General features: G+C 37.1%; 1 protein-coding gene across 2 annotated transcripts in view; it reads left to right on the top strand.

The window, feature by feature from the left end:
* Positions 1–13,390, top strand: part of il11ra (interleukin 11 receptor, alpha) — a 37,454-nt gene that overhangs the window by 17,575 nt on the left and 6,489 nt on the right. Inside the window, exons 2-10 of one of the 2 annotated variants that reach the window (XM_017410408.3) lie at positions 5,591–5,687; positions 10,043–10,109; positions 10,284–10,447; positions 11,009–11,123; positions 11,333–11,496; positions 11,867–12,030; positions 12,368–12,512; positions 12,728–12,873; positions 13,097–13,241. In XM_017410408.3, coding sequence (XP_017265897.1) covers positions 5,591–5,687; positions 10,043–10,109; positions 10,284–10,447; positions 11,009–11,123; positions 11,333–11,496; positions 11,867–12,030; positions 12,368–12,512; positions 12,728–12,873; positions 13,097–13,241 — 1,207 coding nt within the window. The remainder of the gene's footprint in view (positions 1–5,590; positions 5,688–10,042; positions 10,110–10,283; positions 10,448–11,008; positions 11,124–11,332; positions 11,497–11,866; positions 12,031–12,367; positions 12,513–12,727; positions 12,874–13,096; positions 13,242–13,390) is intronic. The other variant, XM_017410409.3, reaches the window with a different exon arrangement.

The raw sequence follows: 13,390 nt of genomic DNA, 5'->3' as shown, positions 1-13,390 counted from the left end.
TCTTGGATGAATATCAGTATTTTCATGTTGCCGTACACTGCAGGTATTTGTTCAATAACGCCAATCAAATGTAAGATTCTGGGAAAAATAGTGGTTTGCTAAAAGTTAATCTGGTTCAACTTTGGTGATGTTGGCATTTATGCAACTTGTATGAATGCACAATTTCAAATGTATTTTGTTGTTAGAAATAACTGCAATAAAGGGGCTAACGATGAACTCCGTTGTGCCATGGAGGATTGATATCAGGTTTAGGATAGAAATAAATTTACAGTTATGATCACCTTTCCCTAATTTTTGTACCAGTCCATAGAATAGATGGATATGTTACACACCTTTACAATTAATAAAATGCTAAATTGACTACATCATTTTAAATTACTTCAGTAGTAAACGACAACAACAAAAAACATTTGGAAGTTAAAATCTTCACCATAGCAAAATAAAATGTACACTGATCAGTACACGTTTAGAATTGGGGTCTCTGTGGCTTATATATTTTAGACATTATCAGTACCAACTGATAAGAGTGAATAGCTATTCTGTAGACACATCTTATCATCAATGAAAATTTGTTACATTAACTCAGTCACACATACACACTGACCCACAATAACAGAAACTGACTGAGACATCTTTAAGAACTGCATTCAGGACTATGTCATGAGAAGAAAAACGTGAACTCTGTGTCCTTTAACTCAAGGCTTGCACTGCACAGCTTTAGATATAGAAATATACACAACACACACACACACACACACACACACATCAATCAGCAGTGTTCTTATCGCATGGAAAGGTCAGACAGACAGGGTGTGCAGCGATTGCCATAGTGACCTGGGTAAACACCATATTTATTGTAGTTCTCCCCCTCTTGGCCTGACCATGTTACTCTGTTAGTTTAGTGCACCAAGACAGTCACATTGTGTACTTTTGTGTACACGCATATACTCGCACACAAACTTGCATTAATCCACACTTTGGTTAGTTAAATCTCTAGTTGGTCTTCGTTTTAGTCCTGGACATAGATAAGTAACACAAACAAGTAAACATTCCAGAAAGGGTTTTAAAAACAAAAACAAGTGGGCTTGTAGGAAGTCCAGTTGTTTTTTGGATTTGCCTTGTCCTGGATGACTGAGAATCTACAGCAGCAAACAAGTAAACACACTGATTAGCGCTGTGCAGGCTGTAGGCTTAATGAAACATCGGTCTTTGTTAATTTCTAATTTCTGACATGAACTCTAATGACCTGTCCTCCTGAACAGGACATCCTGTAATCACTATTTGTCAGTGAATGACAATAGCAGGGCTCCAGTGTAAATCAGTATGCATGTACAGAAATTGACTTGATTTACAGTACCTGAGTGAACAGACTCTTGTCCAACTAAAGTTCTTGTCCAAAATAAGTTCTTGTGTTCAGTGTTAGCTTGCCTTGGGTCCTTTTCTTTTTCCATTTAAGAAGTGCATTTTTTCCATTTGTTAATTTTAACCACCATTTGCCCTACCCCCAAGGCTTGTTCTTTTCCCCCTTCTTTTCTTCTGTTTCTTATTCTCTTTCAGCCCTCTCGCTGTCTTGTTTCTTCTCTTGTAAAGCTGCCTGAATGTGCAGTGACATGCCAAAAGTGGGTGACTCACCATGTGGGATTGTGCTGCCACAGAGAGAACTGGTTAATAGAACTGGATTTCGAATTAGATTACTGGGTTTGAGTATACACACACACCTCATTTTACTATAAAGTCAGTTTTATTGGCCAAAAAAAAAAATCTTAATTTTAAAAATTAACTCTCTTGGGATTTTAGACACAGCTGTTGTTTGACTTTAGCCAGGATGCATTTACACTGTCACCATTATTACTGTTAACTTGGGAAGAACATTTTTTCCTCTAAGAAATTTTGGTCCAGGTTTGGCAATTATGTCTAATCACTTCTATTTGTAGGCAGTTATACTGCCTACAAATATAAGAGCACCTTTGTTCTCATGTGAAAATTGTGTTAGGTGTTAGTGGATTTTGGTCTTTTCTTGTTTTGTGTCTTTAAGATATGGGGAATATTACTTTACGTATGTATCCCGGTGACAGTATCCACGGCTACATTCCCCTGTCTTTACTGGGACTTGCTTGGAGTGTAACAATAGAATGTTGAGTCGAAGGTGTGACTCAGAAAACAGGCTTGTGATTACACACGCACACACATATACACACAAAACCTTGAAAAAAGCATCCTGACATCAGAGAATCTCACTGTGGTCTACAGTTTCTACCTATAAGGCATAACATGGTGGTCATTTTGCACTGAGTATTAAATGGCATTAGTTTGTAAAGTGAAAGAAATGATGCAGACACTCTAGGGAACTTTAGCTAACAATGGCTATTAGCTGAAGATATTAAGATATCATTTAGTCCTAAAATTTTGTTTCTAATCAGACACACTTTTCAAACTGTTGATAACATCCCTGTCTAGTATCTTCTGCAGTTACTTCACTCAGCACCTCTGCACACAGTTAGGGACACAGCTTGTTTCACTCTTGTGGCTGAATGTATGAACAGTTCACAACACTGGGCCAGTTGGTTATAACGACATGAAACTACCTTGGGATTGTTTTTATTGTTCTAATCTTCAGTCAAGGTTCCAGACTGTGACCATTAAGCTGGATTTTGCATCCATATTTAGAAACTAGATTTTTTAAACAACAGTGCTGTGCAGACCATTTAAACTACCCCTAATTTCTTTACACTTTGCTTCCAAGAATTCAGGCTTTCTTGTAATCTATTAAAATGTTTTTGAAGTTGTTCTCCAGGCAACAAATAAAACAATTTTTCTCTGAAAATGGCCATTTTGAGTGGCTGTGGAAAAGTGGTTAGAGCAGTCGTCCTTCAATGAGATAGTTGGAGGTTCGATTCCTGGCAGCTGTCACATGTTGAAATGTCCCTAGGCAAGACACTGAACCCCTCATTGCCTCTGCTGTGTGCCACATCTGTGTATGCATGGAGTTTAAAGCACTGTTTAGACTCTGTAGAATGATGAATTCAGATTAGCTTTGTAGAGATGTAACAGTGTGCTGTGTGATTGTGTGTGTGGGGATCGGTAAATGAGGACATATTGTTTTGTAAAGTGCTTTGAGTAGCCTGGTTAGCTAGAAAGGCACTATATAAGTACAATTTACTAAACTGAAACTAACTCAACAAACAATGAGTGAAAAAGCTACCAATGGACAAACTTTGAAGGATCTTTAGAAAACCTGAAGAAATCTCCCCCTAGGCCACTTTAAAAATTGCAAGTATGGGCCTTTGGAAGCAATGACCTAGACTATGCATTTGATGAGCAGATTCAAGTTTTATTTTAAAATGTAATGTAAAGTTCTCATTGTAGCTAAAGCACAAAAACCAACACAAATTGTGAGCTGTGTTATGTATGTAGAGCTGAATGTGCAGGTGTAACATGTATGCACCGGTATGCACCTGAGGATGTAAACAGCAGAGTTCAGAAGTTTTCCCCTTGAGTTGCAGTCGAGGAATGTACTCAAAGAGGCTGAAAAAAAAAAAATGAAAAGGAGGATTTATGAAGGAGGGGGAATGCAAGTGAGGGAGATGGCAGTGAGATTTAAATTTGCTGAGTATGCTGTGTGAAGTTAGAGTGGTAAATACAACACTGATGTGCTACATCAGTAAGACACCAGTAGAAATAGTGCTCGTCTCTGGTTCCCAACAAAGACTTCAAGAACATTTTTTGTTATTGTGAGGCACCTAAATACCTTTGTCTAAACTGTATGTTTTTTTGTTTTTTTTTTTTCTTGTTTTTGGCTGATACACAAGTATTATTTGGAAAGAGGTGAGAAAATATACTATTTACAGTTCAATGTGATGTGGTTGTATTTTGATACTTGATTGCAAAAGCATGCTTTGACAATCTGGCTAAGGAAGTTTTGTGTGACTTATGATGACACAGTAAATGAGCCATAAGATTTACGTAACAATTATGTAACAACTGTTGTATGCTTTTTTTTAGTGGACTTAGTGTGAGTTGGCAAACATGGCTAAACAAATAATGGTAGAACATGGACAGAAAAAATCAAAATCCATCCAGTTCTTTTTTATTCTTGTGAGACTATGCAAACTGTTAATTTTGTTTTTGTTTTTCCTGTCATGTACAGTCAGTTTAGGTTACCTGTTTGAGAAGACAGGATTCACTAAATAGCATTCATCTCCTACACTTGTTTTTGTTTTTAGCCTGACTACTTTCCAAATTGCTTTCCAATTTTATCAAATCAGAGGAGGTTTCATCTCATACTTTATGATTACAAAGATCATTCGGTTGTGACACATCACAGTTAAGGCATAAACAAATAAGTTGACATTGTATCGGGCCCAGCTGTGCCAGTGTTCTTTTAGACATTTTATGTGAACAGTTGTTGTTGAGTAATTAGACTGATTTGGATGAAATTAGCTTATTTTATGTGTACAGTATTCAGGTGACTTTTGTTGGGAATTGATTCTAGATGAAACTAATTGAATTGGACAGTGTTGTGTCATGATTCTACTAGTGTGGTGAAAACAATTACTCATAGTCTCTTTTGTTTTGTTAATTAGCTGAAGTTGAATAAACCGGCCCAAATAAAATGAATAAACCAAATGTAACACTTTGTTTTGTTGGTAAAGAGTTGCTCATATTTACTTTAAAGTTTAAACAAACAGAGGGTCTGTTTGGCAGAGATGCACTAAACCAGATGTTACAGCTTTATTGTTGCTAAATTACAATGGATTATTTGAAGTGTCTGTAGACAAACCTCTTAAATTCAAATTATATTTGGAAATAATGTTATTTAAAGTTGTTGTTAGGGTAATGTAATTGTTTAGAATTTAAATTTTGGACCTACGACAATGCAGTGAAATTTATTGATACAACTGCAAGCAGCAGCGCTTGATGCCATGAAGTCTGCCCTTTTCATACAAGTCTAGTTTGATGCAGTGTAAGAAAAATCTTCTGCAGTTGGAGGTGGTGACGAAGTAATTCAATGTAGTTTCTTTTTTTATCTTCCTTATGCTACATTAATAGGTTTTCAATCTATAATCACTGAAAATGTAAAGTTTATGTTATCTAAGCTGAATGTCTGTGTTTGTATATTCTGTCCTGGGAACTCATCACTCATCCCCCATATAGCTCTTTGTAAAAGACAACTATGGTTGACATTGAAAAAAATCCAGCTTCTGTTCAGATGACATGAGTGGGCCCTTACTTTGTGTTGTTAGTCTGCCCACAGAGGATATCTAATGTGCTTTCTGTAAAAAAACATGGCATTGAACAATTTCAATTAAAAAAAAAACAAATGTTTAATAATTTCTATGTACAATTTATTCAAAGTTCAGTTTAAAAAGCTCCATAATTACTGTAAATCTGCTGCTTTTCAATTTAAATATTTCAACACGACAAAATGTAGTTTTTTGACAAAAAACACTTTCCATTAAATACCTCTTGTAAAGTTTCTGTTGCAAATATTCATGCATACGGACTTATTATTTAGAGTTTAGAATTCATTTTAAACAACTTGTATTCATCATAACACCTCTTTAACCACCGTGTGTCTCTGTCTCTCTAGATGCCAAGCCTTTTGTCCAGTCCTGCTTGTCTGACAGTCATCTGGTTTTTATCTTGGTCACTGTGCCCCAGTCATGCTCAGATTGGGACTGATGAAGGTAACAAACACACACCCACACATACACACATACACTAATACTCTTTATTCGTGCAACACATTTAAAGGTAAATTTTTATGAGGAAATATGTGACCAGTCCTTTGCCAGGGCACTGACTCATGCATACAAACTCAGACATAGGCATTCTGTTAAGGATCAGACATGGATAACTTAAAAACCTATTTTGGGTGCTCTTGATCTAAGGCACTTAGGATATATAAAGCTGCAGCTTGTCCATCAGGCACAAACTCGAGAGGTGTGCTAGTTCAGAATCTCGTCGGCTGTTCAAAGTAATCTGACAGATTTATTATTATAGGTTTGAGAAGACAGAAAGACGCACAGCACTGTTTTTTAAGTAAAAAAGTGCTGTGTAGCTCTTCTGTTTAGCGATTTTTATTGCTGCAATTTTCTGCAGCGCATTGTTGTCATTTTTACACTGCAATGAAAAGTTTTTACACTAGAGTAAGTTAGGATACAATAGCATTAAAAGAATAGACTTGTCCATGTACATTTTTGCCTAAATACAGAACATTGCCTAAATGCATTTGGTCTCTTAATTTACTGAAACTGGTGTTTAAATGTTTAAATTGAATTTTAAAGTTTATAATACATTTGGAGGACTTTGTTTTTTTAATTTGGCTGTACCTTAAACTTAAACTTTTTCTTTCTTTCTTTCTTTCTTCAAAATTAATCACTGAACAAAGAGAACCTTTTGCTCTTAGACTGTCAGACGGAGCTGTCAAGAGTTTTCCCCCTTCATTTACTCTATCCTTCAGCAGCTCCTAGGTCCATGTTTTATTGTTTGGAAAGTACTGAGTTTCATCCAGCTTGCAAATTTTTATGTCTGCTTTGCCATCTGATTTTAATGTCAAAAAGAACCTGCAGTCTTTCTGTGCACGTTGTTGCGTGTACGTCTGTGTACGTGCAAATGCATGTATCAATGTGCGTTTGTCTGCAAATACGTGTGGTTTTGTGTGTGTGTGTGTGTGTATGTGTGTGCGCTTGTGCACATGTCGGCATGGTCTTGCCAGAGGCAGTATCAGATATGAGTGGAACGCTGTGGGTTTGGGGAATAATGTACTTCACTGCCAATAAAACCTGAATGCACACATTCAGAGCAGCCAATTCTTTGCGTGCACCAAGGCCTCAGGTACATACGCACATACAGAAAAGGAGGGAGAATGAAGTGTGTGCATTTTCACTGGTTAAAAAGAGGGGAAAAAGTTATTTAAAAAAAAAAAAGCTAAATCAAAAGACTGCCTGTGCAATAGAAACAGTAAGGAGATCAAAATGAGAGGACACGTGATAATGCGATTTTACGAATAATTACATTCACTTTTTTAAGCAGATCTAGTTCATGTTTCTTGGTCTCAGCCAAATCATTTCACTGAAATAGAATATTTTTTTATTCTTTGGGGAACTCACAACAAAAGCAAGAGTATTATTAACTGGCTCACATTTTGCTTATTTTATTTTAGAAAGTCTCAGTAGGTTTTGTTGTTCTCTCTTTCCACATTCCCCCACTGCCCTCAAATATATCAGTTCAACCACAAAGTCACTGGGAAGCTTGTTTCCAGCTGTTTTAACTTATGCAGAAAGATCAGCCAGGAAAAAAAAAATCAATAAAAACCAAGTATTCAAAGGGTTTCCAGTAAAATCTTCATTTTAAGTATGTGTAAAATTCAGTTTTTTCAGGTTTTCGGAGTATGAGATAAATTTTACATAAGCATACAACCACTGTTAACTGAACTACTTTTTCTTTTTTTTTTTTTTTACTGTTTTTGAAGGAGATAAAGAAAAGTTGAGTGTGTGGAAAACAGAAGCAGAAAAGCCACAAACCTGCTGTAAGTTGTTTGTTACTATAGGAGCAGAGGCCAGCAGGGAGTGTACGCTGCAGAGTTGCTTTGAGACTTAATCAAGCTGTTTGCGTGGCACACAGGCAGTCAACTGATGCGTTTTTTTTCTCTCTGCATCTATCATAAATGCCAGCTTTCACATATCAAAGCCAAGTTAAACATCCACTCATATACTTGCTCATACACAAGATAAAATATCAACTTTGCAAATTACTACAGTCACCACAAATATTTGCTCAGCTAAACACTACACCTAGTATTTCTTCAAATCAACACCATCGTCAAATTTTGTGTGTGTTGGCAGACAGTGATGCAGATTTCTCTCTAAGATATTGACACAAGCTGTTGTTCCTCTCAGGAAAGATACAGCAAGCATTTACTTTAATGGTCAGCTGGATCCATGATTATATACTCACCACTGACTGATTGATTTCATAGTCTTTGCCAAGTTAATGGGGTTTTTAGTTTAGGTCTTATAATTATGATGAACAACTACGTTTCTCCAATAGGATAAAAAAATACAGATTGATACAAAAACAACAAGAGACATTACAATACTTACTATTCTATTAGAGGTTGACTGATATGAGTTCTTCTATGGCCGATGCCGATGCCAGTCTTTAGTAATCAGGGTAGCAATGAGTAATATACAACACTGATTTGTTTTTACTTTTGGCCAATATGTTTTTCATTTAACAAAATATAACAATAATTGCTTAACTTAAATAAATACATTTATTGGAATGCACAGGCTTTGCCAATTGCAGATCCAGATGTTTTTGCAGATTTTTTTTTTTTAAACTGGCCAATATTGGCAGATTAAAATTGGTCGACCAATTAATTGGCATATCTCTTTTTAATAGAGCTGGGAAAAGAAAAAAAAAAATAGGAGAAGCATTTTTAAACTTTAGTAAATTAATTTCAGGTATTTCTATGGTAAGACATTGTTCACAGAAAATCAGGCTGTAGAATTGTTTAAAAATTTATTTAATGTGTTTATTATAAATTTTACTTAAACCAGCCACTTGGGAGCACAAGCCAGTGTATCTCCTCTTGTGCCGGTCTCAAGCCTGGGTAAATGGTGAGGATTGTGTCATGAAAGGCATCCTGCATAAAACCCTTTTGCTAAAACTAGCATGCAAGTTCATCCAAGCAACATCATGCCAGATCAGTTGGGGCTCAGGTTAACAATGACCACCACCGGTACTACTGACGAACAGGGTGTTGGAGGAAATTGTGCTACTGTTAGTCGAACACCACAAGGAGGGAAATGTGCCAGGAGATAGAGGGAGAAGAGGAAAGTCAAGAGCGTAGGACTGAGGGTAACAACTCTAAACATAGGGACAATGACAGGCAAAGGTAGGGAGCTGTCGGACATGATGCAGAGGAGGAAGGTAGACGTATTATGTGTGCAGGAGACCAAGTGGAAGGGCAGCAAGGCTTGCAGCATTGGGGCAGGGTTCAAGCTGTTTACAATGGTGTGGATAGGAAGAGAAACAGAGTAGGGGTGGTCCTGAAGGAGGAGTTAGCAATGAATGTAGTCAAGGTGAAAAGATCAGATAGGGTGATGTGTTTGACGGTAGAAGTAGACGGTCTGATGCTGAATGTTGTCAGTGGTTATGCTCCACGGGTTGGATGTGATACAGAAGAGAAAGAGAAATTCTGGAAGGATCTCGGTGAAGTGATAAAGAGTATTCCCAGGGAGGAGAGAGTGGTGATTGGATGACTCTCTGCAGCAACCCCTGAAAATGGAACCGCTGAAAGACAAAGATGATTCTATATTTCACTTATTTTTTTTTTTTCAGTTTTAAATGAATAGTTCAGCCATTTTGAAGTGGGATTCTGTGGGGAAGTAATAAATAAATATAATCTTTCCTGCTGTAGATAATTTTTTGAACAGTCTCACTTTGGAGAAATACGATTTTAACTCTGTCCGGACCAATGAGCTAAAAGTTAGTAAGAATGCAGCTATGAGCAAAGTGGATTGCCACTATCTTAAAACAGCCTTAATCTCCAAAACTTAATAGTCCTGTCGGGCGTATTTATTTATTTATTTTTTCAAGTGTGGTAAGATATTATTTATTTATTACTTTTGCACAGAAACCTACTTTAAAATGGCTTAACTGACATTTTAATATTGTTAATGGAGTTGAAGAATATATATGTCAGTTTTGTCGTGATCTCAGTGTTTTAAGCTGTCACAGAGTAGATTTCTTGAAACAAAGTAATAGTTCAAAAATATAGTTAGTAAACACTGAAAAACACATTGCAGCAGTTTCAAGATGTCTGCTGAAGACTTCTCATCCTGCTGTCTGCAGGATCCCAAACCTTCTATGGTCATGTTATTGTAACACTGCTGGCTGTTCCGTAAATGACAGAGCTTGAATCACATTAAAAGAGACAATACAGACACACTGTATGACAGATTGCTCACTGTGCAGATTTTATAATCAAGAATAAAATGTGCTTTAATGTTTGTCGTTATGTCTGCGTTTGCAGTGTCAGGCGTGCAGTACGGGCGTTTGGAGTCAAACGTGACGCTGGAATGCGGGAGGTCAGAAATCGGGTAAGGAAATCAAAACTAGAAGCATTATCAGCCTTCAACTTTAATAACTATACTCTTAGTTATGTGCATTTGCACATTAAGTGAAAATGACACACATTATTTGAAAATTATTTGGAGATTTATATTCCAAAGTACAATAACATAATAACTGAAGCTCTACATGTCCCTAACCAGGATCCCTGTGGAGTGGCGCCACAACCACAGCTCAGTGTTGCCGTGGCACAAAGTAACATCAGATGGACGGCTAGTCCTCCTGCATGTCAACCAATCAGCACAAGGCAACTACAGCTGCTATGACAACAGTGGGCTCCTCCGTTCCGTCAGACTCAGGCTAGGCCGTAAGTGCTGCTGTGACTTCTTTAGGTTTACATAATTTATTTAGGCCTTGGAACAGTTTAAAAAGGCTGCTGTGCCGTGGTACAGTAGCTTTCAAAAATGTCTTTGTGTACAATCATTCATCTTGTTACTTTTCATTTTATATTAGTTAAACATGTTTTAATTGACTTTCATTTTGTCTTATTCTTATCTAACACTTGTTTATAAGAAGAGTATTTATTAAAAAAACAATAATCAGAATAGATCTAGTAGTTTTCAGAGGAAATAGATTATATCAAGCATCACAAAGCCCTCTGCTTCCTGTTACTGTTTTATACAGGAAGGGGCTTCCGAAGTGAGGTTCCTTCAGAGGAATAGGGAGTTTTGACTTGCATTGGCCCATCCTATCCTGATTATTTTGATTCACGATGGAAAAAGTACTGTTAGAAACTGTTCGTCTTATGTTCAAGGACAGTACTGAGAAAACATTGCAACACAAAATAGGTCCTGTACAAAAAATAAAAAAAGAAACTTACTCCTTTTTTTTTGTCTTGGAAAATAAAACTGTGACTCCTGTTTCTCAGATCCCCCTGGGCTGCTGAGCATTTCCTGTCGAGTGCCCAATCACACACACGTTCACTTTTCCTGGAGGGAATCTGTAAAGACCTTCCTGCCAGCTGAGTTCAACGCCACCTTTAGGTAAGAGCAAATGACTGCATCTGTTCAGTCTTATTTAGAAAAAACATTTTGAGCACTCTCTTCATTTTTCCTTTCCTTACATGACACTGGCTTTAGCATTTTGTAGGAACAACAAGGTTATATAAGTTTTGTAGTTTTTAGCTTGCACTTGCATCTGTATTTTTTTCCCCAAGAAAATAAACCCAACACTTTTGCATCTTGCTTTAAAGGGGGAAGGGTCAGGAGGGGAGGCCATGCATCATGGACATCACCAACAGACACTGCGATGTACACAATCCTGCTTTCTGGCTGACCATTCACATGCTCAGCGTCACAGAGACCAACGCTCTTGGGTCCCAATCAACAAGCATCCATGTCAAGCTTCATGAGCTTTGTAAGATCACATAAGAGTGGAATGTGGAAACAGTTGATTTGACATGCAGAAAATGATTTGTCACAGGGTAATAAATAAATGTAAGTTTGAATAATAATAAACTAACACAGGAATGATTTTCCTAACTTGTCACTTACAGGAAAGACTCTTTGGCTCTAAGTTTATTTATTAGACCTTAAAAGGCATTAATTCAACTGCTAATTCATCAGCTGAACAGCTGCTTTTTAGCTATTGTTATTGTCTGCTGCTGTGAGCTGTCTTCTTTACACAAGCAAGACCAGTGTGTAAAATAGTGCGTAACTCTGTTTTTGATGCAAAGGTAAAGCTTGTGGATCAACTTTTCTTTTATCTGCCTGTACTTTCTTTGTAGTAAAACCTGATCCTCCAGAGTCTGTGTTTGTGAAGGAGATTGAGGGTTTTCCAATGAGACTAATGGTCACATGGCAGTATCCTTCCACCTGGCAGCGGGAAAATGCATTCATCCTCCTCTTTCACATCAGATACAAGCCTTGCGGTTCTAAAGTCTGGTCAGAGGTTAGTAAAACAAAAACACATTTCATTCTTTTATTATTAAAAGTGAAGTCAAAATTAAACATGAAGATTTGACACACTGCATATAAAGTTGATAAACTCCTAACTGGGAGAATTCTACATGGAAATATAAACACTATTTCAAATATTGCATCACTCAAAACCTACATTAGGATTAAACACAACACAAATGTTGGCCTCACTGTTCTCTTATATAAATCTGGTTTTCTCACTGTTGTAAAGTCAACATCTCATCTTATATACAGATTTTCTGCTGCAGCATTGTGTGCGTGTGCATATGTGCGCATTCAGTGTCATGTCTCTCTCTGTTTGTTAACAGATTTTCACAGAAGAGGATGAAGTTTTGTTATCTGACGTCCTGGTAGGTCATTTCCACCAGGTTCAGGTTCGAGCCCGGGACGAGGTGAACTCTGAGAGCCAATGGAGTGAGTGGACCAAACAGCATCTTGTTGGACCCTGGAAAGGTGGGAGAGAAAATAATAAAATAATAATAATAATGCAGTATTATCTAGTTAATTTTAAACACAATTAACAAGTAACAATTTCACATGTTTACAAACTTAAATAGTATGCTGTTTAAGTTTGTAAATAGCATCCTAAGTGCTAAGTTTCTTGTGGATAATTATTATTATTTTTTTATCTGCCTGTGCTTTCTTTGTTGTAAAACCTGGTCCTCCAGAGTCAGTCTCTGTGAAGGAGATGGAGGGTTTCCCAATGAAACTAAAGGTCACATGGCACTATCCTCCTGCCTGCCAGCAGGAAAATGCTTCCGTCCCGCTCTTTCACATCAGATACAAGCCTTTCGGTTCTAAAGTCTGGTCAGAGGTTAGTAAAACAAAAGCACATTTCGTTCTTTTATCATTAAAGGTGAAGTCAATGTTAAACATGAAGATTTGACACACTGCACATAAAGTTGGCCTCATTGTTCACTTATTTAAATCTGGTTTTCTCACCGTTGTAAAGTCAGCATCTCATCTTATATACAGATTTTCGGCTGCAGCATTGTGTGTGTGCACATATGTGTACATTCAGTGTCTGTGTTTAACAGATTTTCACAGAAGAGGATGAAGTTGTGATATCTGACGCTCTGGCAGATCACTTACACCAGGTTCAGGTTCGAGCCCGGGACAATATGAACTCTGAGAGCCAATGGAGTGAGTGGACCAAACAGCATCTTGTCAGACCCTGGACAGGTGGGAGAGAAAATACTACTACTACTATTAATTATAATAATATTAAAAATAAATTTGCCAATTCAATCATTTGTAGATGCACATCCAATGATTGTTTCTGAGATTTTTTAGTCATATTCACTGAGTGATTCCTAGTGATACAGACAAAT

This window comes from Kryptolebias marmoratus, linkage group LG14 (genome assembly GCF_001649575.2).
Source record: "Kryptolebias marmoratus isolate JLee-2015 linkage group LG14, ASM164957v2, whole genome shotgun sequence".
In the NCBI taxonomy this organism is placed as follows: domain Eukaryota; kingdom Metazoa; phylum Chordata; class Actinopteri; order Cyprinodontiformes; family Rivulidae; genus Kryptolebias; species Kryptolebias marmoratus.
Note: the sequence above shows the minus strand (reverse complement) of the source record. Positions and strands in the feature narration are given on the sequence as shown.